Source organism: Synchiropus splendidus, chromosome 6 (genome assembly GCF_027744825.2).
Source record: "Synchiropus splendidus isolate RoL2022-P1 chromosome 6, RoL_Sspl_1.0, whole genome shotgun sequence".
NCBI classification, from domain to species: Eukaryota; Metazoa; Chordata; class Actinopteri; order Syngnathiformes; family Callionymidae; genus Synchiropus; species Synchiropus splendidus.
The window spans coordinates 546,350-574,016 of record NC_071339.1 but is presented as its reverse complement, the minus strand read 5'-3'; the positions used below and the strand labels follow the sequence as shown (position 1 = coordinate 574,016).

At 50.7% G+C, this 27,667-nt stretch overlaps 2 protein-coding genes across 11 annotated transcripts in view; one reads left to right on the top strand and one right to left on the bottom strand.

Moving 5' to 3' along the window:
* fhit (fragile histidine triad diadenosine triphosphatase) overlaps positions 1 to 14,785 on the bottom strand; it is a 133,522-nt gene extending 118,737 nt beyond the window's left edge. For all 4 annotated transcript variants that reach the window (XM_053867541.1, XM_053867542.1, XM_053867543.1 and 1 more), the window contains exons 1-2: positions 14,495 to 14,785; positions 12,684 to 12,742 (exon numbers count right to left, since the gene is read on the bottom strand). The gene's annotated coding sequence lies outside the window, so the exon portion shown is untranslated. The remainder of the gene's footprint in view (positions 1 to 12,683; positions 12,743 to 14,494) is intronic.
* A 1,092-nt stretch (positions 14,786 to 15,877) lies between these two features.
* Positions 15,878 to 27,667, top strand: part of LOC128760206 (receptor-type tyrosine-protein phosphatase gamma-like) — a 64,136-nt gene continuing 52,346 nt past the window's right edge. For 2 of the 7 annotated variants that reach the window (XM_053867325.1, XM_053867329.1), the window contains exon 1: positions 15,882 to 16,505. In XM_053867325.1, the coding sequence (XP_053723300.1) occupies positions 16,412 to 16,505 (94 nt within the window). In that variant the 5' untranslated portion in view covers positions 15,882 to 16,411. Of the gene's footprint in view, positions 16,506 to 27,667 lie in introns of all 7 variants that reach the window. The other 5 variants (XM_053867332.1, XM_053867333.1, XM_053867326.1 and 2 more) reach the window with 4 other exon arrangements.

The window sequence follows — 27,667 nt, the reverse complement described above, 5'->3', positions numbered from 1 at the left end:
ATGGACACAAGCACGAGGGAACTGAACGATACCATAGGAATGAGCCAGTGACTTGGGCGCAACTATAAGCACCTTCACTGGCCCTGGCGCCTTCGACTGGCAGAGCGTGGCCAGCACGCGGCAGGTGCCGATTGTGAGATGAACTCTAAATCATAAATAAGCAAGATGCATAGCAAGATGGACAGTGTAAAAGTCAAGAGTGCAGGGGGTCAAACTTGAGCAAAAGCGCAGGGCGGTCCGTCAGAGCAGATGGGGAAGTGACAGAGATGGATCCGTTCCGTCGCCTGCCCTGACGGCGGTGATGAAATGTTAAGTGAACGTAAACACACACAGACTTGATGGATCAGCGTGGTCATCCTTTCACCTTCGGTTCCCAGCACAGCTCCTTCACCTCCCGTAGGTTCAGGGTATCCCAACAGCAACCAGTCTCAAATCAAAGCCTTCACAGAGAAAACCGACCGGAGCTTTGCCGATGAGCACCGTCCGTTACCAGCTCATGGTGTGTATGAATATTAGGTACATGTCACCAAACCCCAGCCACTGCGCTCTCAGCGTCTCTGCATTTTCAGCCATTTCCCACCCAGCGCGGCATTTCTGAATGTAACAGAAGGTCTGCCACATGCGTATCAGACTGTCCTGTATTGGAACTCCAGTGTTCCTCAGTTTGGCGGCAAGAATGCCAGCAACAACACGAGGCGCCTCTTGCTCCATCAGAACCCAGAAGACTTAGATTCTGAAGAAGCTTCATGACTAATTATTGCAGCTGTTGCGCAGAGCAAACCCAGCAATTTGACCAAGGATGTGAATAGACATTCAAACACCTCTAACGTCCCCATTTTACATAATGGCTCAGCTTTTCCTCCACTTTCACAAATGGCCCGCAGGAGTGAAGCTATCGGTTGGTAATGACGAGCATCTGCTGTCTGGCTCTTGCTCTTTCACACATCCATCTGAGGGAGAGGCTCTCTGATGGGACACATCGCCTGCCACTGGTAGACTCCGCGTCAAGTGTCCAGTCCATTACAGAACTCTTCCGCAGAAACGAATGATTAAGACAATGAGCAAATCAAATCACTAAACCAAGAAAACAAAATCCCATATTTTCCGCTACTTTTTTCTCGCGCTGAGCCCTGCGACTTATACAGCGACACGGCTCATATCACTGCCTGTCATTGCGCATCACACGAGACAGCCGACGCTCTGGTGAAGCCCCGCCCACAGTTTGTGATGCGTCACCCTTCTCCTGCCACATCAAACCCATGACATCACAGCCCTTTTATTGACCTGTAAAGCGCTCAAATGGCGCTGTTTTCGCCCGTGTGTCCGCAGCTCTGCTGACACAGACGAACTATTGGAGGGTGAAAACAGCACATTTTCAACACTTGAAATATCAGTAAGATGTGAGGAGTTCATGATTCAAGTTCAGAACATGGCCCAGATTGTTTCATGAGTCAATCTGTACGCTGGAGCCCGTTTTCAAAACTAGAGCTAGAGGATCATCCGGAAGTGATCATCATGCCGCGGTGTCCCGTCAGCAGTTGGCACAGGGAGTCAGCCCCTAGCGTTTCCACCATCCTCCTCAGGAGCTCATGTCTCCAAACCTCACTTGTCTTCCTCTCCTTCCCTTGGCTGGTTCTTCATCCCTCTCCTCTCTCCGCGAGTCTAAACCATGCCAGCCAGGCCTCCCGGAACACATCTGCAGTCCTTCCTCATCTCCACCGTCGAAACCACTCCCACACCTGAGCCTCATTAACCTTTCGAACTCTGTCAGAGCTGCTGTCTCTATCGAAGCCATACACGGAGGAGGATAAACACGGTCATGGAGAAGAAGACTTCCCTGCCAAAACCACAATCAACTGTCGGGTCAGTGAGTTGACTGCTGCACCACGAAGGCCTGAAGAAGATTCCTGCCAGAGAGGAAGCAGCGGGGAGAAGATGATTCAACAGAAAGTGGAAGAAGACGTTTACTGCCTTCAGGCAGGGAGGATGTCGTACAACCTGGAAGCTGCTGAGGCATCAGACCTACACACTGTACATTACATGTTTGAGAGTGGAGTTATCGAAGGCGTGACAGAGGAGCCATTCTTCAAGTGACCGTTTCTCTGTCATCACGCCTCACTGTGAAGGCTGCGGTCATGAGAGGACCTCTCCTCTGATCGTTCCTGGGCAAGCGTTTGGTGTTGGGGGTGAGATCACACAGCCTTCGCTAACACAGAACGATGCTAGTGTCGAGGTCCTTTCTGCTGCGCTGAATTTTACCAGAGAGAGAGAGAACAACGTTAGGAAGACAGATGGCTGTATTCATTGGTCGAGACAAGCCAACAGTGGCGTTAGAGCCAACTGCCTTCACAGTTCCAGAGCCATTAAACGCTGCCCTCGCTCTGACCTTGCTAATTTCTTCAACGACCTGATCCATCACCTGAGCACCACCTGTCCTCCTCTCTGACTCTCTTTGTTCCCTGAAGCACTCCTTCCATCCTCCCCACACCCTCTCCTCTGCTCTCCATCCCTGTCCTTGACAAAGCAAACCTGCTCCCGCTCTGCCAGGAGATCCTCAATACTCCCATCTCAACTAACCATAAACTCCTCATTTATTTAAATGAAGCCTTCAGGGATGGCACGAAAGCAGAAGCCCCCATTGTTAATGTGAAAAACAAGGACGCGAGCAGTCTGGGGAGTTGGTGAAGATGTTGAAATGAAGCAGGCTTCAGGACCCCAGGGGCAGCGTGGCAGAAGGCTCTGGAGGGCACCGCTATGTAACTCGGCTTTCACTTAAAAGAGATCCGAGTTACGCTCAACACAAGACACCGAAGCATCATATTTACATCTCTGGAGGGATTTGAGCGACTCATCTGCAAACCGAGGCAAAAGTCGCCAACGATCTTTCATCTACTCAGAATCTTATTTTTCCACTTGTAATGTACAGATATGGACAGACGCAACACTAAAGTATCATTGATTTATTTTGTTTGACGTTTCATTTGTGTCCAAATGAGAAACAAAAACTGCAAAATCGCTGGCACTGTCCCAGAAACTAGGACTACCCACATGCTACTTGAGCTTGGAAAATATATAAATCAATAAATCAGAAGAACAGAGGAGATTGATGGAGGTGGTGAATCCCAAAGAGAAAGGGAGAAGAAGAAGAAGGAGGAGGAGGAGGAGGTTGGAAGTGCCAGGCGGAAGGTGGAGAGGAAGGCCACATGATGGAGGTGGTGAAGGAGGACATGAGGTTTGAGAGAAGAGGGAGGATCCTCTGTGGCCACCCCTGAAGGGAGAAGCCCAAAGGAAAAGAAAAGGAGAAGAACAAACTAAAAGTACCAGTACAATAGCATCACCAACATAAAACCATGAGAGGAGAAAAGACTGCATGTGTCTGCTGTGCCCAGTAAACCACGCCAGCCTCAGAATGGAGTCATTACTTTTTACTATTATTACTTCATGTACCACCGACCAAGTGAGGACAGAAATGTGGATATACTGTGGCACTAGTATAAATAAACATCAAAATATGCCTTCATGATTTTTACTCAATTATTTTATTTCAGAATTTCTTAGATCATTGATTTACTCATTTCTTACCATTCTTTTTTTGGTCTTTTCATCCATCTTATTCCAAGACCCTCAACGTTGAGTGTCTTGAATTTATTTCGCCACAACAGCGTCAAGACAGCAGTGGAAGTGAAGCTGCTGCTGGAGTGATGACGTATGCTGTTGACGACCGGGTCAGATCTGCCTAGCAAACAGTAAATCATTCCTCCAGCTTACTGTGTGTTGCCACACGTGAGACCGAAAGCTTTAAGAAATCCTGGAAATCTAACGTCAGACTGTTTTCCATCATGATGTTCAGATGATCAGACAAAACCGAGGCCTTCACACTGCAGAAGGATTCGAACTCGCCGACGCCGCTCGGCAGTTCCAGTAGAAGAGAGCGACTGTCACGGTCACACTGACGGTGCAGACCATCTTCAGGTGAGGAAATGCTGAGATTCCATTAGCCTTTTCTGTGACTGGTCACCAGGACAGAGCCCTCACCTCCGTGATGCCATCATGCTGCACTCACGCAGGTGTAATGTGTCACTTGAGATTCAAGCCTTGCAGAACATCCATCAGAGAAGGAGCCCTTCACCAAGACAATGGCTCAGCTGAGGCAGGGGAGCTTGAGAGAGGCAGCAGCAACAAGGTGACTGAGAGTCAAGAAAGGACAGGAGTCCATCAAATACAAAACCTGATGGGCACCGTGGACTCTCCGGGGACATTTACAGCCCAGTCCAAAAGATCTCGGTTCATTCAACTTCCAAACTGTGTTGCTTGCAGACAGCTACGCTCTCTGACTGAGGGAAGTCCACTGCATTATACTTTCATCATTAGTGACTGCCAATATCAGCACATGCATTTTTTGGTCAATTCATCTACAGTTGAATTACTAGCGAGTCAAAGATTTCATGCACTGGTGTCAAACCAAAAGCCATCGACGACACACTTGGCAAGGTTTCCATCAGTGCTACACACTGCCATTCATTCAGTTGAGTTGTACGCCGCCTGTCCGACCCCGACTCCTCCTCCACCCTTCGTTCAGGACAATAAATGTGTTCAGCTGACTCAAGCCATGTGGGACAAAACTGCCACCCACTCCTGCTACATCTATTAAAAGCACACACCTTTGTGCAGATGCATCCGTAGACACATGGATCCATCTGATTCGGCACTGCCGCGTCAGCACAGCGGCGCTTCGCGTGTCGATACTTCATATCGCCGGGATTTGACTGACCAACTTTCCCATCTGATCTGCACCACACCGAGGCAGCGCGGAGCCATGCTGCTGATCGGTGGAATGTTTGAATCATATTTTCTGTATTCTCTTCCTCTGCTCGAGAAAAATCAATGACTGGAGCCACTGCACTAATGGATGGATGGATGGATGGATGCAGTAAATACACCTCCCTTCAAGCTCGCAGGTTCCCACGATCCAACAGTCAGGTAATGAGAAGCAGGATGGAGGGATCGATGGAGACAAGCCGCACTGGAGCTGCAAGGATGAGGGAAAGACAATAACAAGGCAGGTTTAATTACAGATGGCTCCACAGCACTAATAAGGCTTCGTTGTCACGTTGTCGTCAAACATATGGAGGTCACAAGATGGCTGCCAGAGTTGGTGGATGACAGGCCGCCTGGCAGGAAGCCACCCGTGTTGAGACAAAGACGGCACAAACAAGTGTTGGGGAGATGAGGGGAATGACCCGTGTCCACATGAGAAAGGCAAGTGACGGGGCCACATTGGCCGGGCGTTGGGCTCCGGGCCAGAGAGCTGGTGCAGGTCAAACACGACAGGAACTGACGATGGACTCCCAGGGAGCGAATGTGAGGCTTTTCCTGAGACAATTTTGCCAACGAAGCCGCACACTTCAAATGGTCAAGAATCTGAACGTTAGAATTGGAACGATTCTGCCAAAGAAGTTCGGCAGGATTCCAGAGGCCCCTGAGGCTTCCTGGATAAACATCCACAAGTCCAGAGACAAGACACAAGGTACAATTTTCAGACATTAAGTGAACAAAGAAGAGTAAAAAAAAAAGATCATCAGAAAGACGGAGAGAATTGAAACAGACGTCGTGATACAACCAGCTAATCCCAAAGCTAACTCAGAACCAAGCTAATCCGAAGATGCCGGAGGAAGACGTGTGAGCGCGACGGGAGATCCTAAGAACCAGGGGACTACCTGAAGTAAAGGGGGTAGATATGGTGGCGCTCTTACAAAACATGTTGAAAGATGCACTCGACCCTCCCCAACGCAGAGGACTGCACACATCACGACTAGTATCAAGACCTGAAGACTGAGGGGCAAAGCCGCGAACCATCTTTGTCAAATTTACAGGCTGCAGAATTAAGAAAACAGTGCTGTATGACCACACGCAGATGAATGTGGATCACCACTATGAGTCTATGACCGTGTAACTACTTAGCTCCAGGCATTTAGCAAGGGGGGCGTCTGCAAAACATGGAAAAAATGGACGCCCGATTCTCGACCGTAGCTTGGCCACCAAATGCCGCCATAAACCGGCGTAATCTGGCGGCCAAGCTCGGTCGGGAATCGGGCGTCCATTTTTTCCATGTTTTGCAGACGCCCAGACGCCCTCCTAGCTAAAAAACTGCCTAGCTAACCCGCAGACCTTGTTTTACGATGCTCCCTTTCAGCGCAAAGGGTAGGTAGCAGCATCCACCTGAGCCGGCTGCAGTTTGTCCTGTGCTCTTGGGCCTTGGTCGGAGCCAACAAGGTGGGCATTGAGATGAGCAACGTTCTAAGTGAGCTGCATCTGTGGGCAACTGTGGAATACTTGGTTGGCACAGGAGCCTCTATTGATTCACTCGACAAGATTGATTCACACACACTGTTTAAAGTGCACTGTTAACACTCCGACCTGCTGGGTGCACAGATGCAGCACTGTGTCAGCCACAATTCATCCTTCCCATGTTGAGTTACACTGCCATTGCCTGTTTCTTGTCTCCTGATTGACGGTCAGGCGTACAAAAGTCCAAATGATTTTACACTTGGGCCACATGGGGGGTGATCAGGAGTAAAAATCCACCAAATACTCTACTAGCAAGGATCGTCCATTCACCTGGTGTCACAGAGAGAATGAGGCAGCTCAGGTGGAGGGAGAGCGTCTGCATCAGTGAGTCAGGCTGGTGCTGTTGGAGTGATAGATGTGAGGTTTCTGTTTTCTATTTTGGTTCACAGCCATGTGTTTTGGAGGGTTAGGTATAGGGGGGGAGGCTGGGGAAAGGGTGATGAATCCATAGGAACTGTCAAAAAGACCAGGCTCCAGAGTCAGAGCCAGAGGTCCTCGCTCACCTATGGCGCCGCAAATAAACGGCAGGTCATCCATGGCAAAGAATTAATCGTACCTTTGCGACTGCTAAAACACGACCTGAAAAAATGTAATAATTCCATTTAAAAATACACATCCGTGAATACACACACTGTCGACATATTCTGTCTCCACCTATCCACCGATAAAGTCAGCGTCTTTGTAGTTTGCATGTCTTTTGTCGTGAAGGACAAGGCACCAGGATATTGACGCAATGAGGTGCGCCACCATGTTGAATGTGTTGGTTTTGGGACATGACAAGAACAAGTGTTTTTTGAATGGTCGGATTTGCACTCATCGCAAGTGCGATCGACCTCGGTCTGAGTCAGAGTTTGCTGGTGTGAAGCCTTACACTGAACAGGTTTGAAACATAAAAAAAATCATGAATGCCCAGGTCTCCTGGACCGAGGACCTGGGTACGATTGTCTCGTGAACCAGAGCAGGAACCTGAGGACGTCTCAAACAGGCGTCCAAAGGAGCCACTCAGAAACAAAGTATCAGAATGATAGGGTGGACAGAGTTTTGTTTGGCAGCCGCAGTTGACATGGCCACCAACCTGGTGTCATGTGACTGTTCTTTCTACCATGCTAAACTTCAGGGTTAACAGTCCTGTGTACATGTAAGTCAAATAAAAAATGGAAAAGCAAGGACATTTTGGTGATGAGGAGTCAGGACAATGAATTTTCTGGCCGACAGTGACTCATCCCAGTCGGCGAGAAACCGCTGACCTTGCTTGGAGGGAATGTGTGCGACTGAGCATGGATTGTCCATATCTATCCATCCATCCATCCATCTGACAAGCTCTGATAAGAAATGGCAAAAGACAAAGAAGGTCTGGCAAATCTTCCCCGGCCACCGTCTTTTCAAGCCCATTTATCGTGACGTCGTCATCCTCCCGCACCACGGAGACAAGCAGATGCGCTGGGAGTGCTGCTGTTCGACGGCAGCCTCCAGCCGCGGCCCCAGCTTTCCCTTCTCCTCCCAGGGGTGACAGGCACGGACTGGGTGGCTGATAGCGAGACAGTAATTAAAAGGGCTGAGGGGAGTGACGGAAGGAGGACACCCAAGGAGAAAAGCAGAAACTCTCCTGAAGAAAGCAGCCAACAGAGTTTAGTTTCCATTAGTTCCATTGAAATCAGGGCTGGGTGCCTTGGTGCTTCTAGTTTTGGCCTTTTGGACCAGCTACCTCCAGAGCAGTTGTTCAGACGAGCCCAGGGACGTAAAGATTAACGGACACATATCCATGCGTGGACGACGCCGGCACACTGAATGAGATGCAGCCGCTTGGGAATATCTGTATTGTACAGTGGTGTTGTAGTGAAGGCCGCGCTGAGAGCAGATCACTCAGAGACCAAGGCCAGACTGACACCAAACTGCATTCAGAGGCACAAGTGCTCACACTTTTCATACGTACTTTTAGACTGCACTCAAACGTTCCTCTTTTTCATTACTATTATTATTACAATGTTTTGGGGAGACATGGCGACCCAGCAGAAGCTGAAACAAGCAAGTCCAAGCACACGACTTCTGATGCTCTGACACTCACATCCAACAGCATATTGCATTGTTTTCATTAGAGGATTTGCTTTGTTTTTCATTTGAGACTCACAAAGGGAAAAGTGAGCTGTGCGTTTCCACCAGATACAGAGATGCCTCGTGGATTTGTTTGTTCTTTGGCTTAGTGAAAAATCGAATTTGGAGCGCAGCCAGTTGCTGTGCATCGCTGACGTGAGAGCTGTAATAAGTGCTCCTCTGGGCACAAAGGCATGAACTTCAATTCATATCCTATGGAACATACTGCACATGAAGACTCGGTTCCAGTTCACACCAGGCTTATCATGGTAGCGCTGGCTGAAAAACAATTTCCTCTGGTGGATGGTCTGGTACTGAGGCCGCACTTGTTTTCTCAAACACTCTCCCAGACCCCAGTGTGACTTGCAGTCAGGAAGCGGTGAACTGATGTTCTCTCATAGGCTGAAATGCCCAGAATCATTTGAAATACAACAAAAAAGCAGTATCTGCTTGGAGAGGCAATGGTGTCACAATTTGTGGAATTCCACCACAGACAACAGAGACGTCGTGTGTAACCAGACGCTGCATTCGTCCTGGGGTTTTTGTCGCTGTCTGCGTCGTCGACGGACAAACCTGAGATCAGCTTCACAACAGCGTCAGAGTCCCAGTTGGCATGTTTGCTCCACTGAACATGCAGTGTTCAGGGGTAGACACATGGTTTAGCACGTAGTGAGAGGAAGGCGTGCAAATGAATGGACTGAGATGTGATCAGATTTATCACACCTCGGAATTCCTGGGTAGAAATTCTTTCATTTCAAAATCATATTTGAAATGTAGATGTGTTTTCACGAACCTCCTCCTGCCTTCTTCATTTCAAAAAGCATTTTTCAACGACAGCGCAATTTTGCATCCACGCTAAACAAGTGCAGAGCATCTGAACTGTCAGTCATGAATTTGAACTGTGACCACAGGTGTCAGTTTCGTGGAGACACGCCCCCCCACCCACCACTACTGTCAGCCATCTTCACCCCAGTTATTTTCACTCGAGTAGAAAATTCCGACGCTCCTGAACGCACCATCCACATGCATCCGAGATCCGTAGACCAGGGAGAAAGACATGAAGAGAGGCGGCCAAAGCCAAGCGGAGCGATGATGTGCACGTTCCCGCGGACCGTCACGTGGAAAAGGAACATATTTCTCGTTTATTTCAGCCTGATCAGCTAAAGCAGGGAGCGTCAGTCGCTTGATCTACTCACTATAAACAGGGCTTCACGAAGAAGGATAGATATTTACGGAAGGAAAAAACATGAATTAACATGAGCCTGTATCAAAAACAGAAAACACAAAAACGCTCCCCACCACTGCTGAGAACAAGACCAGCGCGGGCCACACATCAACACCTTCTGCTCCCACTATCGATGGAGAATGGAGCAGTGTCCCACACTTCGGATCTGACAGGCAGGACAGGGCTGCGGCCATTTATGAGAACCTTAGTTAGGTGTGGTGACCTAGGCAATCATCTCTGTGAACACAGCCATGAAGAAAGAAAGTTGAAAAGCCTTTGAGTGAACAAATGTGAGCGTATCCATCCAGCAGGTCCAACATTTCCAGTGACACGCTGATATTTTAATCGCAGCTGGTGATTAAAACGTGGCTGCCAGTGCTAACACAAATTGCTACATGCTCTCTGGGCCCCTGCGGATTGTCATACATCACCAAGTAAAAAGTAATGGCTATATTCTCACAAATGGAATTTGGCACGCTCCGCTGCATTAATAGCCTCTGGTTATATATGGAATCTTGATGATACATGAAATGTGGCATTTACAGTGGCCTACACGGCCGTCAGCGCGCAGTGCGCCACGCTAGGATCCCAGGGAGGAATGCAGCCCATTCTTTGGAAACAAAATTCTCCCTTTTTATGTGCCTGATAGAGATGACATGATTTTCAGCTGAGAAAACAGTCTCTTCAGTGTGAGGATAGCGCAGCAGCTGCGAACCAAAACGGTGAATTCTGGATCTGAAATAGGCATTTCACTCAACAGACCTGATTTCAAAGCAGGGAAATGACAGAACCAGCACACGTATATATATATATATATATATATATATAAATACATTAGTATATGGGCCATATATCAATGATGTTTGTGAGGGGTCAGAACAGAATGAACCATGGGCTGCTTGCAGATGACACTCATCAGGCACAGTGAAACAGAAATGGAGAAAATCATCCACTGGTCGAAGACAAAAGGATTCTCTCTCGATGAAGACACAAGAAAACCTACGTTTGAGTGGTTTATTTCTACGACAGAAGAGACAGCAGCAAGTGCCTGAGAGTACGTGGGCGAGATAATGTATGGAAAGAGCAGAAAACAACCAGCAGACTGGAAATATGGAGGCAATTACTCACTTTGAAGAAATTCCACTTGAATGACAGATCACAGAAGAGAGTGAACAAACAAGCACTGACAGACCAATTGTTTGCTAAAGTACCGAACTCAGCGGTTCAACCCAATCAGTGAGCTGAAGAACAGTGCAGTCAAGCTAATCTACCGCGTCTCTTGCTAGAGCATTACAGCGCCCCCGCAGTTCTGGCATATGTACTACAAGGCTTCCAATCGTTGCGGACGGCAGAAATGGCTGAGCTTTAACAGAACACTTGTTTGAAACCAGCAGGGAAAACGGATCGGATCGGAACACGGACGGCTGCGTGTGGATCGTAGCCAATGTTCGTCGTCAAACTGGCGACAGACTGTACACAAAGCCTCAGTGAGAGGTGGAGGAGTCATGGTTCTTCCATGACAACCATCATTACATTTACATCAGCGGAGCATGATACTCCAGAGTCCACCCTAGTGGTGGATGAACAGTAATAAGACTTGGGTGTCAACCATGAGAAGGTGTGGAGATGAAGAAAGAAAGTCACTCGCTATTAAATGATCGACGCCTTGAAGTTGTTCAGGGCCAGTGAATGACATGACAGCCCAGACACGCAACAGAAAACGTCTTCCTGGAAGCTGAATTTCAAAGTCTGAGTCGCTTTAGCAAGCAGGCCATGTGAAGTGAAGCCTCCTGCTTGATGCCACCATCCCAGTGAGATGGAGGACGGGGCTTAGCGCAGACAGTGGTGTGGTGAGCGCTCACACACGCGCCTGGCCGCCTCCATCTGTGCCGGAGGCCGCTGACAAAAACAAGCGATGCTTCATTACTGCGCTGACACACTGCTTCCCGCACCTCCTCGCACTCATCTTCCCCGCCTTCTTTCCTTGTGGAGGATTGACCTTGCTCATACGCTGAGTTGCATATCCATGTTGAGGAGTTGAAGGAATGACAGAAATGAGTTTCTCTAAATGTCCCATTTTCCAGGAGAATCCAAACAGTAGCCCAAGCTTTAGCCACCCAGTTTACAACCTGACAGTCGGCCAGCAAACTAAGGAGGCAGTCTCATCTTTCTATGTAGTTGAACATACAGTTCAATAGTTGAAACTGCGTCCCTTCTTCCCAGTGGTGCGACCAGAACGTCAGGACTTCAATGTTACTTCAACAATCACGTCTACAGACAAGCACCTCCGTTACCACTCACATTACATTCACGGCTGCTATCATTACCTGAGGTATTATGGAGAGATGAGGGACAGATAGTCAGTTTCTGTTCTTTCTCATTTCTCCCCAACCCCAATCCTAACTATGGAAGTGCATGGGCGGACGGCCGGGTCGACAAGGTCAGCCTTGCAGCCGAACAGTAGGCTGAAGAGGAGAGAGCTAAAGTGGGGGAGAAGACTGAGGAGGCAGACGGAGAAAGGGAAGAGCAGAGAGGTGGATGTGAGTGTGCGAATGTCGAGTGCAGGGAGGATGACTGGACAGGGTCGAGACTAAGATGATGTGATGTTCAAAAGAAAGGTAGCCGTTTTATATGGCTAGTTCTTTTCCCACAGACAGGACAAGAGACTGTGAACAACTGCAGTGGAAGTGAAGAGGGAGTCAGACAGGATCATGAGCTGGAAGCCACATGTTGAAGGATTGGAGAGGAACATTGTCAGAGCGCACACCCCTCAGGCAGGACGGCAGCAGGAGGTGAAAGAGTGACTGATGGGAAACGCCACAACCGACTTTGGAATGGACAATACATGTCGCTACCATGGTGCGTCATGCAGGCCGTCCCATATATCAGTGCAACAGAGGCGACATCACTCATGAATCCAGCAATCGACTCGGAAGCTCAATCAAGCGACGGCATTTTTACAAATATCCTCTGCACAAAAGTTTGGACACTGAGTCTGGAGAACAACAAAGGTACTTACGCGTGACGAACACTGTGGCGGGTGACTGGGCTGCGACAGCGAACTGAGTGTGCAACGTTCTGTGGAGAAAATCATAAAAGACGAGTTACTGGGATGTCAATATGAAGCCACATGTCAGAACCCACTGGATGGGCTTTTAGCTAGGATTTTGAAATGCGGCGTCCAAAACCCCGCCCCCAACCCACCCCCTCACAACACACCAGGTCGACGACTGGGGGCGCCAAATATTCCTCCCATGAGAAAGCAGTTAGTTTAGTGAAGGATCGTTTCCTCCTGTCAGCAGCATCACACACCCCATCAATAGCAGCTTCCATGCCGCCAGATGATGGCGGTAAACTAATATGGCAACCAAAATACGGTTGTGAAAGGTTGGAGAATCTGTGACTTTGGATCACATTCGGTGAAATTACCGGGCGGAAACACAATTGAATGTAAAGCAGTGAGATGACACCAGGAGTTGGGCCTCATACAGGAACTGGTGATACATTTAGGGCGTCCTGCTGAGGACACGGGGCGTCCTGCTGAGGAAACGGGGCGTCCTGCTCAGGAAACGGGGCGTCCTGCTGAGGAAACGGGGCGTCCTGCTGAGGAAACGGGGCGTCCTGCTGAGGACACGGGGCGTCCTGCTGAGGACACGGGGCGTCCTGCTCAGGAAACGGGGCGTCCTGCTCAGGAAACGGGGCGTCCTGCTCAGGAAACGGGGTGCCCGGTTTGGAGTGTTTTGCAGTTCAGGGCTTCCACCCGACGCCCCAGACGCCCTCCATCTTAAAGCCTGCCGCTGGGATCATGTTTGTTTTTTTACAGCAAGGCCACAGCATGGCCCAAAAACCTCATGTCAACAGGACAAACCTCATCAACACAAGACAGACGAGCTGGGGAAAGCGGACAGGCCTTTAGTGAATTATGCATGAATCAGAAGCAACTCATTCAACGATGCAAGCGACTGCTGCGGCTCGTATAAACGCTGCATAATTGAAACAAGCGCGCTTACATTCTGCATCACTGTTCACAAGTTTGTCAGCGGAGTGGTCGCGAGCCACGTTAGGCCGCACGACTCACTAAGGCCGTCAGCGAATGCAGCACCTGCATGCAGCCGTGTGGATGTGGAGGGACTCGCAGAGGGAGGAAGAGGAAGCAACGTTCTCCTTCACCGACTTCATAACCACTCACTCTCCTGATCGCCTGCTCTGGCGTCTGGCCCCAGGTGCATGCTGGGAGAAGCAGTGGCCAGAGACCTGACTCCCGGCTCTGGCCACCCTCACACACCTGCTGCCGGTAGACGCCAGAGCGGGCGCCACTTTATTGGGGAGTGAGAGTCACCAGCTTGTCGAGTCAGTGAGCTCTTTCTTCAGCTGCATTCACAGAGAGCCACGACTTTAAACGCCACCTTTCTGGGGCTGGAGCTGCGGTTCATGACCACGGGACTCACGTCAGCACAGGTGAGCAGGGTCCTTTGATGTGACTCACAGAACACCTCATGTGTTCATCAACGCACGAGGACGAGGTCACACACAGGAAATGCATGTCGTTCGCCGTCTCAAACAATGGAACAAGAACTGGCCCAGTTCATTTCAGCGACGTTCCAAAACTGATAAAAGGTCTCACGTTGTCGCCTCTGACTGAAGCTTTTGTGGCGAGCTTCAACAGCGCGCGCGCACGTGGCGTCGCTGACGGCGAGCGAAAGTCAACAAAACTACAAGTTGCCCACAGACGCGCGAGGACGTCGTCAATCAGCGAGTCGGTTTCACGTCACCTCCGGCTCCAGAGAGACGCAGGCGCGTGTCCGACCGGAGCTCCGGACCCAGCAGTACCTGCGCGGTGTGACCCAGGCTCCACGGCGGCTTCACGGACACAGCTGGGCTGGCGGAGCGTGGGGTCCCGGCGCGGACGGTGGACCGAGGAGGACCGCGACAGTTAGCGCGGCTAGCTGCTTCAAAGAGACACGCGCGTCACAGGGTCACGTCCCGCCACACGTGGAGAAGGGTCACTGTGGGAGTAGCGCTCCTCTTCCGCCACGACTGCCTTTGTTTGTTTGTTTGTTTGTTTGCTAGCGCTGTTTCATCCGACAGGAACAGGAACACACGCGCGTACACTCACCCTGTTTGAAGCGCCGGCGGCGAGTGCATTCTGGGTAGTGTAGTTGTTCTATGACGAAGCGCTGAAATCGCATCTGCCACAGCGGAAGCAACGGGAAGCCGCTTTTTAACCCGACCTAACTATTGTTTGCGATCCGGTCAAACTCAGTGAAGTGCTTGGGAACAAATACAATATTATTTATATTATATATTTTTTTCCAACTGGGAGCATTTTATACTATATGATGTCAGAAACAACGAGTCCACAATTTGTTCTGTGGTTCACAGCAAATGTTGGTAAAATGAAGGTTTTATTCTTTGACTATCACTCTTATCAGCCTTACGTTCATGCTAAAATGGAGCCCAGATTTATGCAAGTGTCCACTTGGCCACTTATTTTAAGCCTGACTGACTGTGACCCTTTTCACTTTTCATGACATTTATCTTCAAGAAATAAAAAAGTAAGCAAAGAGATCGGTAACTTCAAGTTTTCATTGCTTTCCTGATTTGCACAGTGGAAACAAAACAAGAAGGTCACCCTGCCAACATATATATTTTTTTAATCTGTTTAATTCTGAGAGTATTTGGTGTTGATAGTGACGCATGCGCACAGAGAGGGCAGTCACACATTCAACGTGGGAAACATGAACTGATCGAGCCATTCGTACCCTCACATCAGGCAGTAGGTGAGGGGTTCACGTTGTTTGGTGGAGGAGGTGCAAAGTTTGCCGGAGACACTGGTGAGGTGTGCCTCTAAAGGTGAGGGATCCAAGCAGGAGAGAGGAGTCCCTCAAGGATCCGCCCATCCGTGTTTGCTTCTCTCCTGGAGAACTGACCGAGCGTTGAGTTGGAGGTGCGAGCTGTTGAGGAGAGGAATGAAGGTCACTTCAGCCAGGAGTGTGAATGAGAGTCAGGAGGCTTGGGGAACTCGCAACTGAGCCTGACTCTGAACAGGCTTCAACATTGCTCCAAATGGACGGGGTTACTTGGCACACGTGATTCCGCCCTCTTCGCGACTCCTGACCACTGCAGACTGCGAATCCTCTGACGATTGCGCATGAGCAATGTGTGCGCCAGTGTCATTTGCAGCTGCCAACGTTTCTTGGACAAAAACACACGGCCCGGTGCCAGTCATCTCTTACAACGACCCGTGAGTCAGTCCAGGCTCATTTCTCACACCCCATGACGAGACTCGTCTGTGACGACCGAGTAGCTGTGGTGACAGTGGTGGAGGCAGCGGCGCTAGGATCCAGAGGAGCCGCGCTTCTTCTCCGACTGGCTTGTCTCTCTCCTCCTCCTCCTCACTGTATCCCCACCATCCTCCTCCTCCTCTCTCTCTCTCTCTCCCTCTCCCAGGATGGTTTTAAAGTCTCCGGCAGATTGGAGATCAGGCGCTACTTCCTAGACGGACGCAGGGATGGGAAGCGTGCCGCGCCTCTCCACTGCCATCACCGCCTCGGACGCTTCTCTGCCCGCCTGTCCAGCCCTCTCCACCGCATCCTCCGGCCTCAGCCGCCCGCGAGAATAGAGGCGTAGAGCGCCGCGCCCGGGAAATATCGGGAGGATCGGGAACTGCGCTGCCTTTTCTTCGGGAGGACGGACTCAACAGTTGCGGCTGCTGGAGGCTTGCATGTGGACGCGCGCGTCACTATCATGTGGAGGCTGCTGCAACCCTGCTGGTGCCGCGGGTGGATTGGCTCTCTTCTGCTGGCCGCCTGGCTGCTCCTGCGGGCCCACGCTCATCCCGGTAAGTTCCATTCGACTCGGGCTGCGTCTTCACACGTCCTTCTCGGGAGGAAATGGCTCTGGCGAATGCGCCAGCCGCTCACGCGCCGCTGTTTTCCCGCATGTGGTTGCGGACTGGCGCTGGTGAGCGCGCGCGGAGCCCGTGGCGCGTCTCCGCTGAGGCCGTCGTGTCAGCGCCAGCAGCTCTGAAAGTCTGAAGCCCCTCTGGACTCGGGTGCCAGAGACGCCTGGGGTGGCGTCATGATCCGCCGCTGAAGAAGTCCTGTCCCGCTTCTACTGACACACACCGAGACCAACCGCCCCGTCTTCAAGTGAACGGCCGTTTAAAGCCGGGATGTGGACCGTGACCGTAGTCTTCAGATGTCCTTCAACACGAGGCCGGTCTCCACGGTGGAGTCACTCCGAGCTGTGATGGAAGTGGGTCTTGACTCCCAGGTATTTGGGCTGAAATGAAGAGAGTCAGGTGGCCAAACTGATGGAGATTTTCAGGGGCGAGATGGTCACCCTGGCTTCATGGCGTGCGTCTACTCCGACCCAAAAAAATGAAGAGTCGATGAAATCCTTTTAGCTCCTGTAACTGACGTAATACGCTGGCACATCATTAAAACAGTCACATACACGTTCAGTGAGCTTCTCATTCAACCACTTCACGTGGGAATGGGGCTAAAGACCTTTAGTTATTCAGGTTAAAGTCGAGTCATTCCCAGCTTCCGTCGCCTTGCCCCATGTCTTGCCTTCCAGTACGACTCTGAGCACGAATGAACAAAGGATCTTCCAAAGTGGCTCTCAGTGGATTCCCACTCCGCCACCTGCCTGAGAGCTCGACTTGCTCACGATGAAGCCTCGACATACAGCGCTCATGTGGACAATGAAACGTTGATTTGACTCGGACTGGCAACAGCTACAAGTCGATGCAGGTGTATTGCCATGAGCATGACGGTATTCCATCTCCATCTGACTGAGCCGTGACAGCAAACCAGCGCACACATGCATGTGGCTGTCAGCACGAGTCAAGGCTCAGATGGTCTTTCTGAGTCATGGCCATTAGTTCCCAAGCGTTTCACTGGGATCGGCCTCCACGCCAGTATTGCAGCGCGACCTCGCAGTAAGATACTTGTGCTCGACTTGCAGTTAAACGCTGTAGTTAGTGTTGTCAGGCATCTCTCCCTAATTTTGACTTGGACATGCTCTTTGTACACCACACACACTCCTTTGTCTTCCTATCTTAGTGAGGACCGACAGTAACATCACCCTTTCCCCAGCCTCTCACCGTAAACCTAACCATCTAAAACAAATGACTAAACCTTGACTCGGAACCAAACTAAAACTCAATCATAAGTTATTTTGTAGTAGTTCAGGTTCTCACAAAGACAGAAGTACAAGAACACACACACACACACAGAGTGATGTGTGCCCGTCAGGACATGAGTGAGGAACACCAGAGAGGTGCCGTCAGACTGGTGAACCATTCACGTCATGTGTGTCTGTGCGTCTTTGCTGCTGTTTCAGTTTCTTCACAGTGTGACCTGCACTGTCAAATGCCCTGACATGTATTTTTCATCTCATTAATATATATATATACAGTATATAGAGAGCTATCGTGAGACATATTTGTTCCCTCTTGGTACTATAGATCCGGTTGCTTGAGAATCCAGGGGCCTCACAGACAATACGTAAGTCAGAAAGTTGTCTGGCCTCAGTGATCTGTGTGGCACAGAGAAGCCCTTCTGCTCGCAGTCTCTAAAATACATGAGCGTACTTGGTTGGTTCATTGGTGCCGGCGCAGACGTGTTTTGGGTGGACACTCACCGCTAGACCTTCCCTCCAGTCAAAGCAACGTCGACCTCCATCCACCGAGGCTGAGACATGCAGTTGCATTTGGGCTGAGCAGCTCCTCTCTGAGCGTAGTTTCTCTGGCGGCGGAGCTAGCATGACCTTGCTAATGAGCCGGAGCCCTGTGCAGCGTTCTCACCAGAGGCACATGCACTGGTTCAGGCGGAGGAACCCCGGTTGTGCCTCCTGCACCTGAGCACCTGTGTTCCGACTCTGGTCACTGTGTGGCGTCAGCGCTGAGGCGTCACGGTGTGGCCGCCCGCTTCACTCCGTCTCTGTCTCTGTCTTCATCCTGAGGTGTGTTTGCCTGCACACGCAGCATTCCTCCTCGTGAATGTCTGTGGGAAGCATTCGGAGCGGACCTCTGTGTCGATGACCTCTGCCTTCCAACTGAAGAGCGGGTGGAAGACGTTTAGGAAGGCAATGAACGCTCCCACGGTGGCCGTGGCTGGGTTCTGTCTGTCGGCGCTGGCTGGTCATCATCCACCCGACCACAACTAGCTTGTTACCTGACGTGCAGCTGCTGTCAGGTTCATGTCCCATCTGGTTTAGATCAATAAAGTGTGAGCAGCATGCCATTCTTTTGTCAACATTTAGTTTGGATTTACCCTAAATATGGCCTGGCATAGACTGTGTCACATGACCAGAATGTTTGCAGAGGTTTGGTGAAGACGGTCCTTCATCATAACTTTCTATTCTAATCACTTGGTCCACTGAATCCTGGCCATGTAGTGCAGGTCCCTTCTCTTCAGCCAACACAGTGGCTATAAACAGTCTCGCATGCAGACCCAGTGGATGTGTCAAGTCGGACTCGACTGTGCATCTGAACCAGGGCACAGCACCAGTACACATGAGTACGTGAGTAACTATGCCAGAGGAATTGACAAACCAATGTTAGGTTTGTTAAGTACAGAAGAAACTTTTTTAGACAAGTATGAAAGCAGGGAGTGTGTGGCTCGCGTGCCATATTGTCACCTCTTCATAAATAAACACTGTTATTATGAGCAGTACCAGCACTGTACTGACCTTCATGCTACAGACCTTGGAGAGGTGATTCAGGTTTTTAGGGCACTGCAAAATTGGTATTATTGCTTTCCCATATTCTGAAATTTTGTTGTTGTTGTTTTTTTTTGAGGGGGATTCTGTTCTGACTCTTTGCTTATGTCAGTGCCAAACACAGCGTTTTATATGTTAAAAAAAAGCTATAGAGACTAAATCAAAATCGCCCTGCATGGATTGAGGAACGCACTGCTGCTGCACTCTGATGGTGAACCCACCTTTTGAACCACCACCTTTTGCATCCTAGTCTTTAAATCCACGCGGACGTGGTCACATTCTGGCCTGTATTTCTGATGTGGACGTGGTTGTGGGCACTTCTTACTCCTCCCTTGCATCTCGTCCCTCACGCACCTGAGTGTGCAGACCCGTCTGTGAGGGGCTGCTTGACTGGGACACGGCTCCGCGGAGCAAAGGCCGCTTCCCTTGATGCTTAGAGCCCTTCATAGATGTCCCGGTACATTTGTGCTCCAAACCCGGCCCACGGTCTGGCTCTCCTGGCTCAGGCCTTTCCAGTACTCCTGCTTTAACAAGCACTTTGTTTCAGCGCTGCCCTTTACCTCCTGTGTTATTCTGAGGGCTCCTTGTCTGTAGTGGAGCAACAAAGTGTTACAGAAGAACTGGAGTTTGGATTTGTTCCAAATGTATAGAAACCCAATGACTTCAAACAAGTTAATTACGATTCATTAATTTCAACTAAAATAATTTACTGTCATTTCATATAACAGTGTGCTCTCCAGACAGCAGGGGCCCTTTGTTCCTGCTCCACTGATGCAGCTCGGATGAGAACAACAACAACAAACATGGAGGAATCCTCCCTGAACCAAAGCAAACTAAAGCATCTGTTGGCTTTGGTTCAGGGAGGTTTTTCACTGCACAATGTCCAGGGTTTCCACCACTCTGGATGGACTTGAGATTCTGACACAAATATTCTCCAGACACTAAAAGAGCTTCAGTTGAACTCAGGTGATATAAAGACTTGAATAGAGCCACCATGGTGATTTATTGTGCTGTTGTCAGACTGATGCAGAATCAACAATATTCTGCTGTTTAAATGTCTGTGTGGCTCCATCATTGGATTCAGTCATGTACCACATTCAGTCACACTGAAAAATGTGGCAAATATTCTGATACCATTCAACTGCGACTCATTTTTAATCTAATCCCACCCCGACTTAAAATAAATAAATAAATAAATGTGCCCTTCACTTGTGCGACAGAGCGTGGACCAGGTCCTACCAGTGTTTCATGCCCTTGCAGTATGCTCAGCTTGTGGTGGACTTGTGGCAGGTACGAGGCTCAGCCCCCTCAGGTGTGGGAGGGAGAGGCACTACGCTGATAGGACTGGCAACACGTTTGCGCCGTCTTGTTTCCGTCATTGTTGTGAAGTTAAAGGCCAGGAAGGCTGTCGGCAGGAGGAGAGGAGATGCAGAACTGACGTTGGCTACCCTCTGGATTCGGTCTTATCGGGGCGATGGCCAGGTGGCCATTCCTCCACCACCTCCCACCTCCACAGCGTTGGTCTCAGACACCTCCTGATCCTGTGTCAGACTCGATATAGGTGGCACTCCTCTGCCATACACGTGTGAAGCTGTGGTTGGTGCTGGTTTCTCTCACGGTTGCTACGGTTCCCACTGCTGACATGAGGAAGGGGTCACAAACGTCACTGCCTCTCTCTGTACTGTCACTTTGCTACGGTCATATTGAGGTCACGGGTTTCCAGCAAGCCTCCACGCCCCCTGAAACCAAACGGAAGGCAGCCAATCACGACGCGGTCTGACAGAGAAACATGGAAGCAGAGGCGGAGTTTCTTCATCTAGTCTCGTCGTCCTCACCTGATCTGTGCTGAGTGCACGACGTGCGCCCGGTGAGTTTTCCCTGAGTGAGCCTGGTTTCTTGAGGGATTTTTCCGTGATGAAGACAACGAAGACCACCATGGTCCTGTTCACTGCCATGATGCGTATTTAGTCACTGACGTGAGAGTCCATCTGTAGCGATAAGAGATGGTGAGGTGATTGTTGTGAAGGCTTGGTGACTCTCACTCGCAGACACACTTCTGAGGTTATAGGTCAAGTTGTCATCGTCATGTATGCAGCACAGCGAGACAGCGCCAGGCGGTTTTCCTAGCGTTGGGATAGGACGGTATCTTGATCCTCCACTCCTCCGCAGTGAAACGCTGGAAGACCACAACCTGCCAGAAAGTGTTTCTGAGAGAACGGAACGGAGGAGAAGCCTCATTACATTTGTGCGAGGACGTTGGTTTTTCCACTTTACTGCTTGAGAGACGGCGGCTTCCTGGGACCATGAGCATGTCACCCAATTTGTCTTCCTTCCAGGTGGAGGTGCAGCGCTGCTCCTCTGCCTGGCTCCCCGGCGACCTGCTGCGGCTGCTGCTCTGTGCTCCTCCCACTGTCTGCTTCCACCTGCCCTTCCTTGCTGCTCTCTCCGTTTTAGACCGACGACTCTCACTGGGCCAGCGGGAGCTTGGACCGGCAGTTTAACCCTTTCATTGGGACGACCCTTTCATCAAACCTGATGAGGAGACGGAAGAAGACTTGCATGGTTTCTGCTACTGAAGGGTTTCCTTCTGGGCTTGACAGCTAAGATGGCTGCCTTAAACGGCTTCCTCTCCCTCACTTCACCACAATGACGGCACGGTCTGCGGACAGTCCAGGGCGTAGTTCCCCCCCTACTGGTGCGGCGGAGAATCCTCGTCTATATTATGACCAGCTGGTAGTGTTTGCGTCTCTGTGGTGAAGCGCTGGTTCAAGTGGCATCCTCTGCTGGGGAGATACGAGTCTCTCTCTCCCTCTCTCTCTCTCTCCGTGTGTTGGTAGCAGCTCCGACCAGCAACCCAGCAACACGGAGCGGTGGCAGAGAAGTGCACAGGGTCTGATGGGATCTCCGTGAAACTGTAGAGAGTCACTCGGTTGGCCACTCTGACTCAACAATGAGTCACAGAAGCTGGTCTCTGTGCTGAGATGATGTTGTGTCTAGAGACGCTGTGATCTGCGCCGCTGTCCTCACCGCACGTGACAGGGTGCAGTTATTCAGCCAGCGAACTTGAAAACACAAGGGATGCTCTTCTTGGTTGATGGAGGTTTCTTGCATACTGTGACTACAAAGGTACAAATGGTACATATTCCGTGTTCAACAAAACACATCGCAGCTTCACGAACATATTTTAAGCAAATTCTTACAAAAGACAAACGTTTCCCAAGGGTCAGACGTGACGCAGCTTTTTCACTGAGCTCTTGGATCGCGACTGAGAAAATATACCATCGATTATTTCTGTACAAACTCAGACAAATATGCTCATTGTAATAACAAATGCACCATATTTATTGAAACTTCTTAACTTATTGGAATTCAAGTATCTTGACCCTGAAGAGATTTTTTCCAGCATGAGATTTGCATCCGTGTGTTCCGACATGAGGAAACCAGCTTCAGTCAGACGCAGCGTGTTGTCGACAATGATTCAAGTGTGGTGCGAGGAGGAGACGTGCAGATGAATGGCGCTCCGTCCAAACTCTGGGTGACTGATTTGACGCTGAGTGTGCTAAACCATGCAGAGGAGATACTTCAGCACCCGGTGTTCGATGTGATGATGACGGCTCCGCAGCAGCAGACACTCCTGACTAAAGCAGATGTTTCCTGAGCCGACTGCAGGGTGTGAGGCCATTCACTGCGTCACCCCCTAGTCGTGACGCCGGCTCCGTCCTGTCCTTGGACCTGAGTCCACTGCAGGGCTTCCACTTGCTGTTAGCTGAGAGGTTTTGGCTGCTGGATGAGTGGCTCGCTTCCTCCATTCCTCACAGCCAGACAAGCTCCGTGTTCCACCTGAAGCACTTTTGGATTTACGCCGCGAGCCGCACTCATCTTTCTTTGGTTAATCACCTCAGGCCCGGGCGCCGCGGCGCTCCACGTCCCCGGGCCGATGGATGACCCGCAGGGGAAATCGACTGGAGAGCAGCCAAGCCTGACGCCTCTGAAACACTTTCCAGCTTTCACAGTGGGGGGACTGAGTCGAGCTACCTGCAGCCTCCTGACTGTCCTCATGTGGAGGAAGAGAGCGGGCTCCAGCTCCTCCAGGAGAGGAGTGCAGGTCCGCCCTGAACTGGGAAAAGTCATGTTTCCGCAGGCGTTCACTCTTGGTGCAGCAAAGGAGCTTGATGACAAAACGTCAGGCATCAATAGATCCTGCCTCAGCACGAGAAGAACTGAGTTACTGGGTCACCAGCATCTGCCAAAGTGGTGGCTCTTGCTCTGTTCTAAATTTCTTCTGCGTTCCATGTGGATGATTCTGTACATCATGGGGCAAATGATGTGGGATTAAACGTCGCCTTGGCTGCACTTTCCTCGGGTTGTGGGTCATTCACACCTTCTGTCGGAGAATGATGTCTTTATTTCAGTCTCTGTGTTTGACCCAGTTTGTCTCAGATGTTGGACTCGTCTTGTTCCGTTCCAATTCATTTCAGGTCACTCTTCGTTCTCTCGTCACATTAGTTCATGCTACAGACTTCATTCAGAACTCCACGAGCGTCCTCAGATGTTGACATGGTTTTCACTGGGATGTTGACATGATGGTACAGAGACTCCTTCAACACCCACCCTCCCCACCCCCCCCACCCGCCACCCCAGGACGCCATGTTGGACTCACTTGAATACCTGTGGACTCATCAGTCACAGCATGTTCACGACATCAGTTGCTCAGATCCAGTCTCTCCAGCAGGGGGCAGTAAATGCACCGTGTTGCGGTGGTTTAATCTCAAGTCACCACGTCAGTTAACCTTCAGCTCAGTCAAATGGAGTGAGACGCTCCAGAGAGCAGGAGTCCACAATGTAGTTCATCATCAGCCTGTCGTCTGGTGGAGTCTCAGCTGAGCGTGTCACCACTTGACGATGACTTCATCCGTTCATGGACTCCGACATGCAGCAGTAGCTGAGTCACTGCCTCTCCACTGCTGCTCTCCAACAGCCTCACGGAGTGTTGTTTCCTCGGCCGCTGCCATGCGGAGGGACAGCTGATCTCCACTGCTCCTTTACCAGAGAAGAGCTCCGTATTCGAGTCAGATTTCTTGTGAGGGAAGAGGTGGGATTCACAAGCTTAAGCTGAAACCTCTTCAAAGTTCCACAAACTGCACTGCAACCAGTGCCATCAGCAAGCTGGATGTGTATGTTGGGGATGAGTTCACTGGGAATCGACCCTCGACGGCAGCTTGTTTTTTGCACGATGTGTTACCTGATGCGCTGGTGCTGTATGGAGCTTGATCTGTGTCCCAGACTGGTACGAGTGCACACGGGGCTAGTCAGCATAAACCAGGGGGCCGTGGGTCCTTCACGTTCTCGATTCATGCCGTGTGGCGCAGGACAAACCCCAACATTAAGAGAAGTTGTGACAATGTAACTCACCTGATGCCGTTTCTGTCTCTCACCATTTTTATGAACTACTATTTCAGCTCTGTTCCTGCATGTGTTTGAGCGAGTGAAACCCAAGTTGAGCGCGAGCGTGTGCGCGAGGTTGAGCGAGCGGCAGAGAGGTTGAACGCGAGCATGTGCGCTTGAGCGCGAGGTTGAGTGACCGGAAGAAGGTTGAGCTCCAGCGTGTGCGACGTTGAGCGCGAGCGTTTGTGACGCTGAGCGAGCGGCAGAGTGGGTGAGCGTGTGCCATGTGTGCGACGTTGAGCGAGAGGTTGAGTGAGCAAGAAATGTGAAGTGCAGACGGACATGTTTTGAGCGCCCTGTAACCAAGACAGATTGGCAGGAGCCGGTGGCGGAGAGCTCGCTCCGTGGCGCTGCAGCGAATGTGACTCTGAGCTGCAGCCGCGCTCGTGGCCCTCTGCTCTCTCACACATGCTTTTGTCCCAGAAATGCCACTGGATGTCGCGGTCGAATGACGATTGCAAGTACACGGCAGGATGAATGCGCGGCTTGTTATTGGCAGCGTGTTTGAATGTCCCCTCCGCGCCTCTTTCATCCGCCTGTGTTTCGCTTGGCGCTGCCTCCCTGGCTCCATCCTGGGCCGCTGCCAGAGCAGAAAGCCTGACGGCTGATCCCACTGCTTTGACTTGATGTTGACTGGCGCCTGAGCCACCAACCAAAGCAAAAATGAAATGACCGTTAAAGCAGCGAGACCCATGAGCCAACAAAGGCTGGTGGCCTCTTCTTCTCCACCAGTCCTGGATGGAGGGGACTGTCACAATTTGCTGGAAACTTCGGTGCACATTTCTCCGCCTTAATAGTTTGGCCGTGTGTTTGGTGTCCTGAACACTTGTACTTGGTAGGACTAGCGCTGGGGTCAATCGTTGACTAGTCATGATGTCATGGTTCTCTGAGGCTCCGGGACCATCGTGACCCTGGAATCATGGGACATGAAGGACACATCAAAGGACACGGAGCTTTCACACCACATTGTGAGCCAAACTTTCATTTAACGCTACGCAAGTCTTCACAACATTTTACACACATTTTTATTGCTATTTCTTTGTAGTCTACTGCATTTACAGTCGGCCATCTTGCTATGGTGCTTACATGTCCTGTGTTGACTGGTCCAGCCCTACTATTTCTAGGGCCATGTTTCGGCGTGTGACTGTGGCTCTGGAGCCACCTTGCTCTGGGTTGTGTGATGACGATGATGATGATGATGTTGCTAACCATGGAGCAAAGACCGGCAGCTTCTTCACCCAGCTCACACATGTGGGTTATTGGTGTTTGGCTTTACGAGTTTTCAGCTACGGTGCAGATGACATTCTGTTCCTTCTCGGTGAAACTCGCCTGCAGCCGCCGTCCGCCATTGGTCCATGGAGGAAATTGCTCTGCAGGAATGGGCGAATCAAGGTCACCGTCAGGTGGGGAGACGCGGGGAAAGAGTGGTCCTGAGGGGGACCACTGGGGGGTGGTGACCACAGGTGGTGCACTGCTCCACCTCACTCAAACAAGTCCTGGTCCTACAGCCCCGCCCCCACCGTCACCCCTCTCCCTGGACGCGTGTAGCACTAGATTGTTTCAGTCTCCTTGGACAAGTCAGCAACGGCAGCGTGGACACCAGACGTGTTTCGGCTCAGCTAAGTTCCACGCCGTGAAGCGGCGGCGCTTCAGTAGCGGAACACTCATGTAGAAGTGAGTCACAGTTGATGAGAAATGATGCAGTGAGGAGTGAGTTTTCACTCAGTCATTCCCACTGGCGTGGGTGTGAAGAACACTCCTAATACTCCTGATCATAGTCACAGTCATTCCACCAACGGCTCAGTATCACTTTGTCTTTGCTGATGTGGGCTGGATATGTCTGCTGTCTTCCCACTAAGATGCAAAACCTCTTCTCTTTTGTTGTTGCTAATCCAGAGCGCCAGCCATCTCCCGCAGCGTCAAGCTGATCCGCCCCAACACAGAAATGTCACCTCTGATCTGATCCACGGGCCCGGCACAGTGTTCCAAGTGTCGGTGGAGCCACTTGACCCGACTCTCTGGAGTGTGGCCCCTGAGCCAGTCGCCTGCTGCTAGAAACATGTCGGACAAGCGTTTGTCACGTCTGAGCGGAGGCCGGCGGCCAGACGTTCCCTCACACCGTCGGCCATCACCGGTCCAAGCTCCGGTCTAAGTGACAAATAAGTGAGGTTCCGGGGCCGGTGGAGGACTCGGGGCCAATGATAATGGGTGTGAATTGGATGAAGCGGGCAGGGTGGCTCCCATTAGCGGCGACTGTGGGTCAGCGCTGCTGTCTGTCTGTGAGCCACTCCCGTCTTCAAATCTTTCTAATGGGCCATCACTGACATCCGAACACTCCCTTCCTCCTCATCCCAGCAGCTCTGAGCGGAATGTACCCGAAACACTCAGGGAGATGAGTGTGGATCTGAGGACCATGATGGGGAACATGAGAAGATCAAAACAATGACATGCTCTTCTCAAAATGCAGAGTATTTTATCAATGAAATGTCTTTATTGAATGAACTGTCAATAGAGACGTGAGTTCTGTTGAAAGTCTGATCCTGGTCCTGAGCTCGTGCAACTCAACAGAGCATGGAGACCTGAAGCTTGTGGGGGGCGCTGGTGCACGCAGGAGCAGCAGGAGCCTGATCCCAAATGGACTACAGACACTATAGTAATAATAATAAAAATAATAATAAGAATATAGCAGCAGCAGGAGCCCAGTCACTTCTGTTATCTCTGCATGTCCTGCACGTGGGTCCAGGCAGACTCGCTGCTCAGACTTGGCAGCCTGCGGCTCCCGTGTCCACACCTGTCTTCTGGGCCCTGGCTGGGTCTGATCCTGAGGGC